The 18,121-nt window shown below is 37.8% G+C and overlaps 1 protein-coding gene across 2 annotated transcripts; it reads left to right on the forward strand.

The window, feature by feature from the left end:
• Window positions 1-2,433: 2,433 nt before the first annotated feature.
• LOC137290253 (multiple epidermal growth factor-like domains protein 10) lies at window positions 2,434-16,839 on the forward strand. Of its 2 annotated transcripts, none has more exons than XM_067821027.1 (6): window positions 2,434-2,565; window positions 12,974-13,057; window positions 13,819-14,319; window positions 14,516-14,648; window positions 15,468-15,616; window positions 16,296-16,839. In XM_067821027.1, exons 1-6 carry the CDS (start codon window positions 2,499-2,501, stop codon window positions 16,298-16,300), a joined length of 939 nt encoding a protein of 312 aa, XP_067677128.1. In that variant the 5' UTR covers window positions 2,434-2,498; the 3' UTR covers window positions 16,301-16,839. The 2 variants fall into 2 exon arrangements, with proteins under 2 accessions (XP_067677128.1, XP_067677127.1); XM_067821026.1 differs by lacking the exon at window positions 2,434-2,565 and adding an exon at window positions 11,351-11,440.
• The last annotated feature ends 1,282 nt before the right edge of the window (window positions 16,840-18,121 follow it).

An 18,121-nucleotide genomic window follows, 5' to 3' on the forward strand; every position in this document is an offset into this window, starting at 1 on the left:
CTCCTTTTCGTATTTAGACATAGTTCCCAGTTCCCATCACTTTTGGATGATTGCATGCTATAAAACTACCCACAATATGTCCTCTGTTAACGAAAAATACTAATGGGCGAATGACAGTCGAACGACGCTTCTACCCACCGGACGGTATAGCGGGGAGTCACATCATCACGATGCCAACATCCACTGTAGAGGGGAAACTGATATTTGTTAGGAAATATGAGCTACGAGGTTATTACCCGAAATAAAATATAGTTTGTACATATATTCATCATTACTTGAAAATTATATAGGGAGGAAAACGTATCTATTTAAAAATAATAATGGGTTAGAATGCCGATTCGGGAATGTTATTTCGAATAACATTGAATCCCGCGGAAATTACCGATGTTATGCGAATGCAAATCGGTGGAGGGAGATAACCCTAATTCTGTTTTTCTTGTGGCTTCTGCAAATGCAGTGATGTAATTAACCTCAGATGAAGCGTTATTCTCCACATTCTCTCACTCTTTTGCCCTTTGCTTCAAATAAGAAGGCTACATATAAATGCAGCTCACAGTCAATACCAAACTGGAAATAGCAACGGCTACGATGTTGTCCTTTGAAATACTTCTCAGTTTGTAATTTTGACAACACTAAACTACATAGCGTGTAATGGTATATGAACATCATTTGAATTTTGATGGCATGTCACTCCTCTAACTAAGCAGTTAATGGCATACTACAACTGAAATTCGTAATGGTGAAAAAAAAATAAAACGAATCTGTCCGCTATGTGTGAACTTCATTTAGACGTAAGTAAACGCAATATAATCACCAAACATTTTTTTTTTGTTAAAAGGGCATTACAAACGTCAGGTTAATATGAATGATACCCAAACTGATGAAATGTACGATCTGTTGGTAGTAACTGATCACTGTGGGCCAGGAAAAAATTATGATAATTGTTATAATTATCAATATGTAGGCCTATGATTCCAATAACCGATGTTTGAAACGGGCGCTGTTGAAAAGTTTCATAACTGAATTTGGCTACGCCAACGCCCCTTATGATCACTCTGACAAAAATTGGTAAGAAATTGTCTTCTTGCCTCTTTGGCAGTCAATCTACATGGTAATGTGTCGTGGGATCAATATTGTCATGCCTTTGTTTAACTTTGACAACACTGATGTGAAAGGAATAGCTCACTTGTGAATGAAAACAATCGTGTCAGTTTCACAAATTAATGATGACCCTGTTCGCACCATAACACAGGATTATCATCACTATAGTCATAAAAATATGTTTCTACTACGCATTGTTCATGTTATAAAAAGAGGTCACCTCTTCAGGCAAACCTTTAACTCTTGAAAGCATGTAGGTTCGGTTAAATCTAGCGCATGATAAATATCTACACTACCGGAATTCAGTATCAGTTTCAACATTTCTCACACTATGTCAAAATTCACATATTGTTTTCCAAAAATATATTTACATAATATCTTTCTGTTTCGTTAGACTGGACTGTTCCTCCATCGATAATTATCTCTCGCCAGGTATGGATTTATATCTTTAATCCTCAGACAGATGTAAGCTGTAACATGTCTGCGTTAAACAACCAAACAGCCTATTCAACATGTTCAGACATACTGCACAATTTATATTTAGTCTTTCGCGGAGCAAACCAATTCATTGTTCCACATCTATGCAAATTCAGTTCAATCAATAAACGCGAGCATGTATCATAGTTAAGAGCTGAAGGACAGAAAATACAAAACCTGCTGCCTTGTACTGAATAAGCAATTCAGTACTGAATAAGCAATTCAAAACTACAGGTTTTCCTTCACGCCTCGTGGGAAGTCCCACACACGGAAGTAAATAAACAATCTCGTTGACTTACCCCATGAAAGCTTAGTAATACCGGATACATATTACTTGCATGAAACTAGACGTCAAAGACGTTATTTTTATTCTAGGAACCTTCAGAATGGTTGTTTACATCCAAACCATCTATGCGGTCCAAAACAAAAGTGTTTGGGGCTGAGGAAAGGTTACATTAGATACACCTTTAACGGAAGGGAATATATCATCATGATATTCTTTTTGTCTAAATCTGACCTCGTAGGTGTAAATCTATCCTAGGATTATCCGTTGGAGTTTCCATTAAATATGTCATTTCATAAACAGTTTGAAAAGTTTCATATACATGTACATACACAAAACAGGCACGTAGCAAGCCAAATTTCTCGTGTCAGACCGGTAGGTTGCAAACCTATATGCATAGATAGGAATGAGGGTTTGCCCAACCTTTTTAGTAAAAATATTTTTTTTCATAATAGTAGCTATGCCCCTGACACAAATACCTATTTGTGGAGACTTGGCCACGTAGCACCCATTACTCATCTTCCGTTGGAAAATGGAACTCTGAATGACTCAAAGAAAGTACGGGAATTCAACAAATTTCATTACCTCATTCCTCGGACAAAAATAGTTCCAACTACACGTATAATTCAAACTGTCTATGAATTACACATCTGGCTTTAATACACTGTCCACACCTGTACAAGTAACAATTGTCACGTCTCCAGGTGAGTCTTCGTTAGAGGTATACTCAATCCCTTTGATATACTTTGTTGCTTAAAGAATACTTTATATCCTGAGTATCAGTGTGTTGGTAGTGGCCTGCTGTTATCATTCAAAGAATCAAAACAACAAAATCATTACAAATTGTGACGATTTTGACTGTGATTCATCTATATATTTAAGTAAAACTAGTACATTTAGTACGAATATGTACCGTATATAGAACAACAATAAAAGCTACGACAGAGAAACGTTTTGAATAAATCGGGCATGTAATTCTCGGAAACAAGCTCCTCCTCGGAAAGGCTCCACGCAACAGAAACTATCGACAAGTTGCAGCAACCCTTGTATCTAAAAATAGCAATGTCAGTGAAGTTGTACAGCAACGCAGATGAGAGCTGGTATATGCATGACATAACTTGTAACGGAACATAAGCGAGGTCGGGGTCAAAGTGAAAATACTGCGCGATAAATTTCTACACTTGCTAAATTTACTCGGTTTGTAAATGTTCACTCACCAGTTGTCAATATACGTCTTTATATTTGTAATCATGATCCTAATTACTTTATAATCATACTTGTATGGATTTTGAAACTTAACAAAAAGAAGCGACCTACTAATGTATAACAGGAATGTAATATCTAGATATTTTATAATTTGCCCATATGAATCATAATTCGCACACACGTCCTAGTGTATGTCGTCTGTATCATTACAACTTCGCGACGAAAACAATGATTCTGTTGAAACTTAAAACGTAGTAGAAACAAAATGCAAATATTAAAATTAAAACAAAATAAAGTTATAGGAACAATGTCAGGCTCTTACCTTGTAAGAAATGTGGATATTCATGGACACATGTACATACATAAACACTACCTTTTGACAAATCCCCCATTTAAATCGCATAAAAGTAATTAATCAATCAGCGTGTTATATGTTAATCCTTTGATCGATCCAGACACAAGAAATGCCAAATGGGGGCTTTTGTCGGGTAATCTGAGTGGCGTTACCACTAATTATACCCGTTATAAATTCATTAACTGAGCATCAAGTGAATGATGACAAATAACGTGTAAGTTTATACCACCTAACACTGATTAAAACCAAGCGACGCCAAGTGATTTTGACAGAATCGTCTATGAAAACAAGGGTTGTAACTAGGCAAAGCAAGAGACAAAGTAAGTCATAGTAGATTGTGAGAACATATAGCTTTCATTTTTCACAACAGCTTTCGCGATTTCAGGTTTGTACATACCTGTTGACGAAATAGTTTAACCCCTGAAATGTAGATGAATGCTGCACAGACCCTCATTTCTATACCTACAATTACGTCACTGAGACGAGCCGTTCTGATTGGTTGAAATTTCGTTTGCGGTTGAGAATTGTGCACTGTTGGCAAAAAGGTCGATTTAAGTTAATTAAAGGTCGAATTGAGTAGTTTTAATGGCGGGGTTTCATTTATAGCGCTGTTAGCAAGTGATTTTGTATTTGTACCCTACTAGAGTATATGTGATCTTTAAGTTCAAATTACATGTTGTCAATAATTGAAGCTGTGTACAGCATGTTGTCTTAAGCAGACAGGCAGGCAGAACATAGGTGTGAATAAACCAGACACTGAACTTTCTCTGTCCCAGAGACTGCTTACCACAATCAACAAGTTTTTTTTAACATAACGAGTAGATTGTACACAACCAAGATTTAGACTACTGCTCACGACCTCATACTCCGCGAACATATTCACTGCGCATGTGTTATGGACGCAGCGTAGCACAGCTTTTGAAACCAGTTTTTCCCCCAGCGCAGGGGGAAATTTAGTGAAACGTTTGAACTCCGATTTCGCGGGCTTTTTTTCATCATTTTTTTTCAACTTTATAGATTGAATTGGCATTTTATATAATTTGTTTCGGTAAGTGCATACCGAAAAGTACCAGAATCTGCAAAGTTGTATTTTACATTGCATGTGACCTTTAAAGGGCGGAGCATCTGTCTTTGTCACCGAGTAACTTGTGATTTATTGAAATAATAAATTAATAAATAGGTTCCAAGGTGAGTTGTTGTTTATGGTTTGCAATAGATGAAACTAAGTGTCAATTTTCCACAAGTAAGACATCAGAGGAACTAATAGCCATCAGAGGATATGATTGTAGTATTTGTCTGTCACGCAGAAGTATATTGCGCGAAAGTATTCCAAGTCGTTTTCATGAATTGAACATATCCGTTTTACCTAAACTCTAAATCCTAAATGCACAAACGTCATGCTTGTAAACGTTTTACATCACTGTAAGACTTTTCATAATGCTCTTGCTGATTAAAAGAAACTTATTCCCACTTGAACAATGTTGTTTACTTACATACAAGCAGGGAGCCTATATAGAGAGGGAGAAGAAACTCCTCGAAAAGCCGCTGAACGTATGTCTCGGGTCGTTACGTAACCAGCGTAGCCACTTGGTGGCAGTGTAGCATTTAAGATTGAGCCCGGTTTATTTTCAACAGCTGATTAAGTTCGCTGAAATCCAACGTGTTGAAAATAGGTTAACTATTTTGTCACTTCAGTTTAAGTCAAATAATTGGTATTAGTGTCCGTATTAGGACAGTAGATTTGTAGTAAAGTTTCTAGTCGGTAAGTTATAGCTCACTGGCTTCTATTCTCGATTCACCGCGAAGATAAACTAAATTGTGCCTATAAAAACTTCTTTCACCCATTCGTTTAATATATATTTACAAGGAGAGCATACCTTTAGTTGAAAGGTATTTGCAATTCATAGTGATAGTTCCATAATCTAAAACAAAATGTTAACTCATTAAGCCCTGGAGCCACTCCACTGCCCAACATCTGGCACCCCTCGCTGACTGCCCGATTGCTGCGACGAGGCTAATTGGTGCTAATCATGCCTGATTTCCCTGGCAGGTTTCGGATATGACAGGAAACTGTCTAGTCTCACAAACAAGTACTGATTATTTAATTGTGTCGTAAAGATGTAAATGGGAAAGAGGCCGATGAGAATACATATATTACAGCATTTCATGTAATTTATTACCTGTGTCTCTCATACCCCTTTGCCAGTGTCTGCTGTATTTTTATCAACACCTACGCGGTCTTTGTACGTACGAGATGAACAAATATACAAATTCCTTCAGTCTCTCTCATCGTATGGACTGAATTATAATATATTATTTATAATAGAGTTTAAAAAGAGGGGGTCTTGCATTATAATCGTCTATATTTTTTGCCAATACATTGCTCGTGCTTACTGACTATTTCAAGGAAAGTATCAATAGGTGTGTAAGTAACATGGAACATATAGAGATTTATAGTTTGTCACTTTGTTCATCTGAACTTAACGCTGCAAACATACATCACCATTCATACACATACATATTGCATGATACATTTATCATCACTCGACGTTAAACAAAGGTTCCCATCATGCGATGGGATAAAGTTTTCCGAATGTAACGTTTTATATCTCACTCATTATATTGGCTGATACTTTGACCAATCGTATCGTGAGAACCTGTCACATAGGAAGGGCAAGGTGATGGGGCGTGGCCTAAATTTCTGAAGAGCACGTTTGGACACTCAAAGTGATAGGGTAGAGATTGATTATTGCCTTTATCGTTGACCAATGGCTATGTTGTGTTTCGGCTGTATCAACTATCATGCAACAATTTGTGTATTGTAAACATAACATCAGTTACTGTAATGATGGATGAAAGAAACACATAAGACATATGGGAGTAGACTGACACTATGATGAGTGTATTCGTTCTCAGATGGTGAACACGCATGTCTTAATATTTTGGTAATGTAAAACAATAACGACTGAAATGCAACAATTGAAGAGAATGAGTGAATTTAGTTTTACGGCGATTTTAGCTATATTCCAGCAGTATCGCGTGGGCTTCACACATTGTGCCCAACAACTGACAAGAATGGTATACGGTACCATTTGTACAACACAACTAGTGCATAAAGCGTTATCGTCCTTGGAACAAGTCTTTTTGGTAGGCCTCAAAACAGTCAACGCACAAAAACACATCACAGCTTGAACATCTGCATTTGATGTCTCGACGTTTGCCAGTCCGTTTCATTGTATGTAAGACATACTTAAACCAAATGATGTCCCTCTCATATCATTGTGAGAGATTAAATTGTTCAAAACATCTATGTCAATGGCAGTAAAGACGAATTTACGTACATGCATAATAATCTATGAAAGAAGCGTTTTTGCTTATACATTGCTAGTGTACACTGAATATTTTCAGGAAAGTACTAATAAGCTAGCCTGTGACTTACATATAACAGATTCAGTTTGTCGCTTTGGTTCATCTAGATTTAACGCAGAAAATATACGAACATACATGCATACCTATTGAATAATGCTATTCCTTGCACATACATAAGACAAAGGGTTATGGAATGGGCGTCATCAAAGTTCCCGAATAGGACGTTTTGTATCTTAACTGTTCAATATAGTCCCTGATTTGTTATCTATGACCATGAGATACCTGTCACATTGGAAATGACAGGTGATGGGGCGTGGGCTAAATTTCTGAAGAGTACGTTCGGTCACTAGACAGCTTGGATACGGATTGACTATTGGTTAGATCGCTGACCAATCGATATGCTAGATTTCGGCTTTATCAACTCTAGCTATCATGAAAAAGTTTGTGTATCGTGAACATACATAATCGTGAGGATGCCTGAAATGTACACGTAGAACTAACAAGCACTTTGACGAGTTTTTTTTTCTTTTTCTTTTTTTTTGAAGCAATCCGATTATTTTTACCCCGGATAACCCAATCCAATCATTGAGTAGAGATAGCATTTATTTGCGTATACTTTTTGCGCACACTACTTGTACATCAAACATAATGGCTTGCCGAACATTTCAATATAATCTGTACATTGTTACGAATAAATATCATAATTCAAATACATGTATTATAGAATTAAAAAAGTAACACGATACTGATTTATTGTGATGTATACACTTGTAGTTGAATCTCCCCAAATATTTATGAAGATGGGCATACTCATATTTGTTTTGAAAGCAAACGAGGTTCAGAAGATTGGCAAAGGGCGTGACTCCACAAAACAGGTTGTCCAATGATGTAACAGCGCATAAGTTTGTTTTACACTTGTCACGGGACAAAAGTTTACCTGGACATGCAATCGACCAGAGTCTGTTATTTTGAGGTTGAAAGAGGTGTTCATATATTTAGTGTTGTCTGATTGAATGATTACACGCATCAATTCCGTAACTGATATATTATCCTCCTTTTATTGACGATGGATCTGATACACGTGATCATTACACAGGATAAGATAATTGCAGGGATCAAATACAAACGTTTCTTACACAATGCTTATGTAAATTGCATTGAAAAATCACATTTCAAATAAGCATGAAACAGCTTGAACAAAATACCCCAGTTACCTTTGTATGGTTTATGTGTACTATATATGTATATTATGAGTAGATGCAAGAGTTATCACTTCATATTCGATTATGTATTATTGTCAACTTTAAAAATCAATAGTCGCAAATGAATTAGGTCTAAATTAGTAACTTGGTTTATTTCAAATCTACACGAGTGTAATACAGTATTGCTATTTATGTCTACGATTCATTATATGAACTATTACAGCGAATGAATGAATGATTTAATCTAGAAGAAGGTTTTGTAACCTTGTCACCGTTAATTCAATCAATGTGCAAACATAGTATCTTAGTATTCACTCCCAATGACGAGTAACAAACACGTATCTCCTGTAACAACATCTCATAATCCCTTTTCTCGCAGACATGTGTTCATTTGCCTGTATAAGCCCCCGACATTGCAAGAAATTGTTATCAAAACACATCAATAGTTCTTCTGATTAACACAGAAAGTAACCTCTCTCGTAAGAAAGGTTACTCTTTGATCATTACTGCTAAATTGATTGAAATTATAGGAACAGCACGAATTTAAAATGTAAAACCCCAAATACGCGGCTCTCGCTGAATAAGAGGTGCTTTTTATTACCCCCAATACGCGGCTCTCGCTGTGAGAAGCTAATTAATTTGCCGCATATATGCGGCTCTCGGCCTTAATGAGTTAAGGTGTATTTGAGGTGTGTGAAAAGTATGGCATACTGCCGATCTGATCTATTATTTGACAAAACTGGAAAGGTGCACGTGTTTTAGAACGCTTTGTGATAGTTTTACACTTTATTTTTGAGGGCAGTGTCACAGTGTCAGTTAACATTTTGTTCATGTACATTCAATTCCCCACATGCAATAAAATATCTGAATTAATTATTAATGTAAACAAAAATGTTTCAAAGTAGATTTTTTAAAAGGACAGCGTTTTTTAACATGTTTTGGGAGGGAAGGCCGCGGTGTATCATTCATTCATTCATTCAGCCATTAATTCATTGTAAAATTCCGACTGATAAAATAAACTGGCTGAAGTTCTGTTAGACCAGGGATAATCTACAACGTATATACTCTTATATAGTCTCCCTGGTTAAACACAACTGAAGTAGCTCTGGGAACGAGCCAAGTCACTGTGTGCTTTGGAGCATGACGAGGCACACGTTAATTAGTACAAATGGTAAAGAAAGCAAACGAGTGACCTATCCCTGTTGTAGAGTATCCCTGATACAAGATAGATGATAATAATATTTTCTTTGGCAAAAGCAATAAGGAATAAAACAACGTATAAAACAATACCATGGGCTTAAATCAACAATTTTAATGTGGTGTTATGTCATTAAATGTTCAATGTATACATGCTAAAGTGAGTTTCTAATGGTCACAAGGAAATTATGCCAACAATGTTTCATTATCATCGCCATATCCATGTGTGTGTGTGTGTGTGTGTGTGTGTGTGTGTGTGTGTGTAGTTCAGGCGTAAGGCATTTGGAGCCGTTAAGAAACACGGCTATACATGGGGACTATCTGTCTAACACACTAAAGATGTAAGCGTTCTAAATAACCGTAACTGTTTCGACAGTGAATGACAGAAGTAATACATTACCAAACCTTGTGTAATAGTGATAGTCACAATCTGCAGTGTACATGTCTCCTAGAGTAGTGCCGTAGCTAGTAAAGGTAGGTAAGATATTTTCTATAAACACCAAACAGGGAGGGACATTGGCAATGTTAGCTTTTCTTTTCTTTATCGGACAAAACGTATATTTCAGAGACAGCCATTTGTGTTCCAAACGTATATTTCTCACCCAAGAAAAGTTAAAATGTATACTTTATTGAGTAAATGAAATTATAGCGTCTTATCGGCGTTGTTTCAGGCGGTTATCAACAACAAATCCAACGCTAGCATGTGCACACTTGCTCTACAACATTTAAAGCAATGGCTATACTAGCAGGTCAAGGTTACACAGAGGGAAAGATACGGAGATACTTAATAAGTGGACTTTCACATGCTATGGCAGTTACTGCTGTAGATACAAAATATTGGAAACATTTTCTTTAAAACATTTCTGGTAAAATCCAATTTTTAAAACTTTTATATTTTCCATCCGTACACTAATATTTTAAAATATAATTAGATCAACATGTTAATGACAGGTATACCATTCCATAACATACATTTACTAAAGGACAGTAACGACACGATGTCGACAAAGTAACATGAAACGTAAGTTATACAGGGGTACATGGCATTGCATCAGGTTTGAATAGGTACCCAGAGAAGACTAAACAACGAAGTAAACATGTGAATGTCATGTTGGAATACAGTTCTGACAAAACAGTGGATTTGGAACTTGGTGTACCATTCCCAGGACTGTTGGTTTATTAGGGATGTGTGAATTGTGTGATTATTGTTCGTTATGCATTGTATATTTACAAAATAACCGAGATGACAGTTTTCTAGTTTGACCAATCATTATCTATCGATGGATCATTATTATAATTATAAGACCAACAATCAGAGTTAAATAATAAAGAGACTTGACGTTAATGGGAATAAACCTGGTGTGTATGATATTGATTAATATTGTAAAAAATATGTTTGTCACTGGAATTGATAAAACGCTTGAGAATAACCACTTTCTATTTTCTTCAAAGTAGAATCCACAAGTGTGTAATCTAACTAGGAGATGACAAACACTCATATCATCTGTCGGTATTGTCACTTTGGTGATGATAAACACAGTCACTCATATTATCTGTCGGCATTGTCACTTCGGTGATGACAAATATACTCATATCATCTCTCGGTATTGTCACTTTGGTGATGCCAAACATACTCATATCATCTGTCGGTATTGTCACTTCGGTGATGACAAATATACTCATATCATCTGTCGGCATTGTCACTTCGGTTATGACAAATATACTCATATCATCTGTCGGTATTGTCACTTTGTTGACACACACGGGTATTCAGGAAAGAAGTCATGGCTGATTACACTTCTTGCTTACCCCCAGCTATATTTAGACTGAGTTTTATAATCGATGGTGTTTACTGAACTTCATGTTCAACAAACTTATAGAGTTTCGATGTGCTGAAAGGCACACCGGGTTGTGATAATGTTAAATGTTGACACATGTGACCAGAACAAAGTTTGATGACTTTCAGCATGATAATTATGATCTCTCATAGTTTTTGATTGCACATTGCATTAAACCTTATCATGTTTAAAACATCATATCAACTTAACCCAAGCTATCGACTGTTTTCACGTGTGCTTGTAGACCGGCGATGTTGAGTTGGCGATAAATATAGATTTCCGCACAGCGCCCTCTACCGGTAGTGCGCAAAGGAACAAAGCGTTGCTGTGACTGTTATGTACACAGCAACAACGACCCAGGCTTTTGGATCATTGAGAAACATTTCAACAGTAATAATTTCTGTATTTATAGGTAGGAACTAGTGAATTTGTTTTCTTTTCGGTGTACATATGTTACAGTGTCATACACTTTTGTAGATTAAGCTGTTAAGTGAAATGTATAGCAATCATTGATGACAAATTCATAACAACAGCACTATGTTGACTTTAGATATTCAACATAGTGGTCTACAAGGTGTGCTGTGCACGGTATGCATTATGATAAAACAACGTTGTTACTGCTGTTGATTGTTAGACAAGATTACAGTGGCCATTCTGAACGAGCACCTTATAGATTGAAGTACACTCTAAAACTGGTGCAGTCCGTTTGATTTCATTTGAGACCGGTGAATTGTTGACTAACACAAAACCTAATCATTGTAACAAAACCAGACTTTGCACAGTTACATGAAATCCACAGACCAGTTCTGGTAATTCGTCTCATAATTTGAACTCCCGAATAAAAAACAAACCATTTTATACGGTCTTTTTATAACCGAACAGAATGATATTTCCATAATACTTTCTGAACTCCTGTGGTTCAACCATCAACTTTCGGATCCATCTCTATTTATAAAAGAGTGTTTTGATAGTGGAATCACAGACCTAAAGGATCTCTGTAACTTTCAAGACAAGATATCCAGTTAGAAGTACATTTTGGAATTACAACAGGGTGATAAAATATTTCAATGTCCTGGAGACGTCGTCAGTAGATGTAAATTCGTAAACTAAATTCTGGTTATCGATGATGGAGAATATTTTCTTCTTGTATCATGCAAAGAATGTCGAATGCTTTATGAGAAACTGACAAAAGCAGATGCTTTACCCGAGGTGTGTAGTAAATGGAATAGTTTGATTACTGTCTCATTGCCATGGAGTAATATTTCCAGTAACTATGGAAAATATACACGTGATGTAAAGCTATTGGATTTCCAGTTCAAGTTTACTAGTTTTCATAGGATTATGTACACCCATAGAGAATTAATGAAAATGAAACTAGCAGATGAAAATCTATATTTTGTAAAACGGAACCCGAAGATATTGTTCATGTTTGTATTTCCTGTAAATGTGCACGAACGTTTTGGAATGGTTTAAGCGTTTCTTGGAAACATTCTTGAAAGTGATATAGTATTACAAATTTCACAATCCTGCTATGACTTAATTCTGGCTATGATTTTATCAACAGCATTATACTGGCTGGTAAAAGATCTGTTTGTATACAAAATGACGAAATGGCGTTTCATGGTTGACTGCTTATGTTTTTGTCCAATCCATTTCATCTGTTATCCTAATAAAATACATCTGAATACAAAACTGGCTGCGCTTATACAACTTTCAAAATGTTCAGGACCAGATTACAAATGTCGGCCATTTTGTAATCTATGCCTCTACCCAAATATCAATCCCTATCCCGGGCGACCCCTAAACATCAATGACCAATGGTGTAACCCTAAATCCCTTAAAGCAAAGCAACATCAGTTTTCATTTCAGTGCACACGTATATCCTGCCAAGACGTTTACTTTGTTTGATGTTTGAAGACATGACAATGTTATCTCTTTTCTCCAGACAAAATGAGTCGGGTTCGACACCATCGAGTTTTGCCAACAACAATTTCCTTTGCTGTGTACATTTTTCTCCTGATACACCACGGTAAGGCACACAGTCTTTGTAAATCAAATGTGCTTATAACTGAATGTACCTTTTACTTCTATACCATATATAGTACTAGATCCATTGGTTCTATCCTCTTCCTTTCCTTAAACAAACATACGCTAATGAAATAAGGTCAGTAACGTATCATCCTGTCATGAGTACAGCGAATATTATTTCACTTATTTTCCATGTGTAAAACTATGATCAACTCTTTTATACCTGTATTTTGGCATTAGAAACAAAGGTTCACATTATCTGAATATCTGTATTGATGGAATCGCCTTCACTTCGTTTTGCACATCTAATTCTTTCACAAACCGTTACATTTATCAGTATCAGGTACATCATTTACAATATAACACAGTTCAAAGGGAAATGTCCAGTTGCACCGATCTTATCATATTGTGATTTAGCTAACCTGCCTTATGTTGAAGAGGTGTGGGGTAGCTTAGTGGTTAAAGCGTTTCTTCGGTCACGTCGTGACCCGGTTTCGATTCCCCACAAGGGTACATTGTGTGAATGCCATTCTAAGACCCAATTAACTCACCCGCTCGTATGTTGAAGCATCGATCGTGTCATACTGCGATTTAGCTGACCTGCCTTATGATGAAGGGGCTTGAGGTACCATAGTGGTTAAAGCATTCCTGGTCACGCCGAAGACCCGGGTTCGATTCCCCGCATGGGTACAAAGTGGGAATCCATTACTGGGGTCCCCCGCGGATTAAATCCCAACTAACTCACTCTCTCTCATGTTGTAGGTGACAGTGAGTGTGTGCGTTCAAGTCCACGACACTTGAAGAAGGAAGGCTGCGTGAACTACTGTCCCAGCGCAGACCAGTCTCCCGAGGAATGTACTGACTGTATCAGCGGCTTCTATGGGTCTGACTGTAGACGGAGCTGCAGGGGACACTGCCTCAATGGACGGTGTGCCCTCCTGGCCAATGGTCGAGCCATCAACTGTACGGATGGGTGTGTGTTGGGGTGGAGGGGGTTAACATGTAGCACTAGATGTAAGCGTCCGTGTCTGAAGTGTGACAGATACACGGGAGACTGTGAGGGACAGTGCAGGGATGGTTTCTATGGAGCTGGATGTTTACAGAGATGTCTATACCCATGTTCTAAGAGCGACAAAAGCACTGGAGAGTGCTTGTCTAACTCTTCTGACGGAACAGACCTAAGTCTGAAGAAAGACAACATGGCTGTAGTATTAGATCAGACACAGGGTAATAACAAGATCGACTCCGACAACATCAGTCGAGGTAAGATGCTAGCAGGAATGCTACAAACAGATGTAATATAATTATATTTAAAATACGATTTAAACACATATATAAAAATATCTACTTCCACTTTTTCGTTCCTAACTATATAAGAGTGTGACTGAGAGTACATATAGCAGTTTCAATATATGCTTCATTTTAACAAAGGCGATATACCATGTGCCTCCTGTTTCAGATCCACACCAACACCTTGCTTTGCCGTCTCCGTCTCTCTGTGACAAATGGACATTATCCCCATATATTCCACCAGCAATTGCTGTATTGGCTGCAGTAATTACATTCAGTATTGTCAGTTTCATCTTCGTTAGGTGCGTATACGTACACCAATACAACACCACCATCCATCTGCCAGCCGCACAGTGTGCTAGAGTGAATTCATTCCGTTTACCAGCAACACGCCACTCATAGAGGCTTTTAGCAAAGACCACTGTTAGAGAGTCCAGTGTATAGCATGTCCCAAACTGCACATATTCAGCGTCACTTTCCAGAGTTCAGTCTTAACTGTTGTTTCTTTGTTGTTTAACGCCGTACTCAGAAATGTTCCATGTATCAACACTGATTGAATCTGGAGCAGATAAACCATTTAATGACATCACGCATTTTGGATACGTTGACAAGCATTTCAAGATCGGCGAGAGCAGACCACCGGATCCCGTTACTCGCCGCTTTCTCACCATTCTATGCTATCTTTCTTTAAGAGTTTCGATTAAAAATAATCTGTAATGTTGAGGATGAAGGCTTTTGAGGATAGACAACTTCTTTCTTGCATTTCATTCGCACAGTTGTCTCTATATAAGACTTCATCCTCATCATGCCAACTTCTAAAATGCCACGTAATGAGAAAACAACATTTATCCAATCGCAATGGAAGACAATAACATGTGTTTGTTGTTAGTTACCATGCTTCCCACTAGTGTGACAGCTGCTTGGGATCTCAAACCATGTTCGTAATGTACTCGTAGTGAAATGAGTGAAAAAGAGACAAATGGCAGAACTTATTAGTGTACAGAGGCATCCTTGATAACATCTAGATGATATCGTGGTAAATAAGAATATATTTTCAGCTTGTGATAGGGCTAATGAACCTTCTCACGATATAAACGGTATTGTCATATCCCTTTTCACAGAAAGAAGATGACGATGGAGCTAAAGAGGAAAGGGGATCAGTTTGTAAACGCACCACAAACCAAGAGTTTAATAGGCTCTTGTCATTCCAAACTGATGAATTTCAATGAACCCATTGCCATTGACGTGCCTGAAGATTCATCAAATAAACGCAAGTTATGAATACTTCTTGAATTTGCCAAACATTTTCGAAAGGTCAAGGACTGTTTTCGTTTTCTTGTTGCTTTATATATGTTTGTGGAGAGAGTTAATGAAGACACAAGGGGTTTTGGTCAAATGGGAAGATTTCATTAACTTCAACTTTCTTGAATCAAACTGAAAGTTTAGAAACTGTCTGTCAAGCGATTTTCTTCCTGGTGGATGTAACTGTTGGTATTTGTATGATTTCAGATCAAATAATTCATGGAGTAATAAAATTAAAAGGGTGAACTTTCTTGGCGATGCTTTGCTTATGACATGGCATGTGTTCATTTCTAAACACTTCCAGGATTAGTTTGTCTACCTTAATCTTTGTTCTCTTGCCGCGTGACTGGGATCTGATCTGACCCTTGTTACTGGATATTGGCAAAAGGGATCACATCTGACTCATTTCTCTTTGTACATGGGAACAAGGGGCGTGAGGCTGGGTGTTGGATGGGTGTAGTTTTCAGTTTTCAAAAACGTCTAGTGAAACGGATGTCCATTGGATGGTTAGCTGGTGGAAGGGGTGTCTTTTGGACGTGTTCAAGAGTTCAGGGATCAGCTTAACTCCTATTTCGTTCTTTTGTTTCTTTTTTTTATGGCCCTTCTACTCCTGGTTCTAGTTTATTAATTATTGTTATGTTTTACAGATTAAAGATGAAAATTCAGCAGAAAGGGTTCGGGTGATCATGGCCAAGTCAGGCTGGTAAGGCTTATCATCAGCTTAGGGCCTTCGCCCCCTCTACACGCAGCCCAGACGACGAATGGGACTTCTCCCAGGAAACACTGCATAGTCAAACCCACCAAATACTTTCCGGAGAATATGGAGGCTTCCCAACACTGTAGCCTTCTGCATTACTCAGATTGGCAGAAGGGATGTACTCCCGGTGGAGAATCCGGACACTCTCCTGAACTGCGCCAAGAGTTCAGGAGGTACCAAACCAAGGGCACCGAAAACAATGGGGAACCAGACGACAGTGTACTTGGGATGTAAGCGAGACATTTCAAAGCCGAGATCCGCATCTTTATCATGCTTTTGCTGAATCGTGCCCATCACTTTGTTGCCAAAAAGAGACAGAAAATTCAACGATTATTCCATGCTGTTCCTCTGAACCATGTGATCTGATCCGCGACGAACCTTGTTCGATGTATTGCGTGTAAAAGTGATGCAATTAAATAAGCTTTCAAACTGAATCAAATCAAATGGTATCTTCTGTTCAAGACACATGTCATCGTATCCCAATTTCTTGGGTCGCTGCTCATACTGCTGATCACTTGGATCACCTTAAAAGGGCTAGTGGAAGGGATGTCTGTTCAATGGTGGCTAGTGGAAAGGGTGACTGTTGGATGGGTGACTAGTGGAAAAGGGTGACTGTTGGATGGGTGACTAGTGGAAAAAGGTGACTGTTGGATGGGTGACTGGTGGAAGGAATGTCTATTGGATGGGTGGCTAGTGGAAAGGGTGTCTAAAAAAACTCTGTTACACGAAAAAACACTAGTACTGTTACACCGAAAAACACTCACATCCAAAAACACCATTCCACCAGAAAACAATATTACACCAGAAAAGACTGTTGCATCTGAAAAAAGTGTTACATAAAAAACCCTTTACATCAGGTGACACTGTTACACCAGAAACCACTGGTTAACTGCGAAGCACCGTTACAGAAGATAACGCCAGTACACCAGAAACTACTGTTACTCTAGATCACACCGTTACACGCAGATGACATTGTTACACTAGAAACTACTGTTACTCTGCAAAACGCCGTTACACCGTTACACACAGATGACATTGTTACACTAGAAAACTCTGTGTAACTCTGCAAGAGGCGGAGCATCTGTCTTTGTCATCGAGTCACTTGTGATTTAATGAAATAATAAATTAATAAATAGGTTCCAAGGTGAGTTGTTGGTTATGGTTTACAAAAGATGAAACTACGTGTCAAATTTAGACACAAGTAAGACATCAGAGGAACTAATAGCCATCTGAGGATCTGATTGTAGTATTTGTCTGTCACGCAGAAGTATATTGCGCGAAAGTATTCCAAGTCGTTTTCATGAATTGAACATATCCGTTTTACCTAAACTCTAAATCCTAAATGCACAAACGTCATGCTTGTAAACGTTTTATATCACCGTAAGACTTTTCATAATGCTCTTGCTGTTTAAAAGAAAATTATTCCCACTTGGACAATGTTGTTTACTTACATACAAGCAGGGAGCCTATACAGAGAGGGAGAAGAAACTCCTCGAAAAGCCGCTGAACGTATATCTCGGGTCGTTACGTAACCAGTGTAGCCAATATGGTGGCAGCGTAGTATTTAGGATTGAGCCCGCTTTATTTTCAACAGCTGATTAAGTTCGCTGAGTGTTGTAACAACTGAAATCCAACGTGTAGAAGATAGGTTAACTATTTTGTCACTTCAGTTTAAGTCAAATAATTGGTATTAGTGTCCGTATTAGGACAGTAGAT

The sequence above is a fragment of the Haliotis asinina genome, chromosome 7 (genome assembly GCF_037392515.1).
Source record: "Haliotis asinina isolate JCU_RB_2024 chromosome 7, JCU_Hal_asi_v2, whole genome shotgun sequence".
Taxonomy (NCBI): Eukaryota; Metazoa; Mollusca; class Gastropoda; order Lepetellida; family Haliotidae; genus Haliotis; species Haliotis asinina.

Coding starts and splice junctions, on each gene's coding strand:
- LOC137290253 (XM_067821026.1), top strand. CDS start 11,365: ATGTACACAGCAACAACGACCCAGGCTTTTGGATCATTGAGAAACATT. Junction 11,441..12,973: donor AATAATTTCTGTATTTATAG/GTAGGAACTAGT, acceptor TCTTTTCTCCAG/ACAAAATGAGTCGGGTTCGA. Junction 14,320..14,515: donor CTCCGACAACATCAGTCGAG/GTAAGATGCTAG, acceptor CTCCTGTTTCAG/ATCCACACCAACACCTTGCT.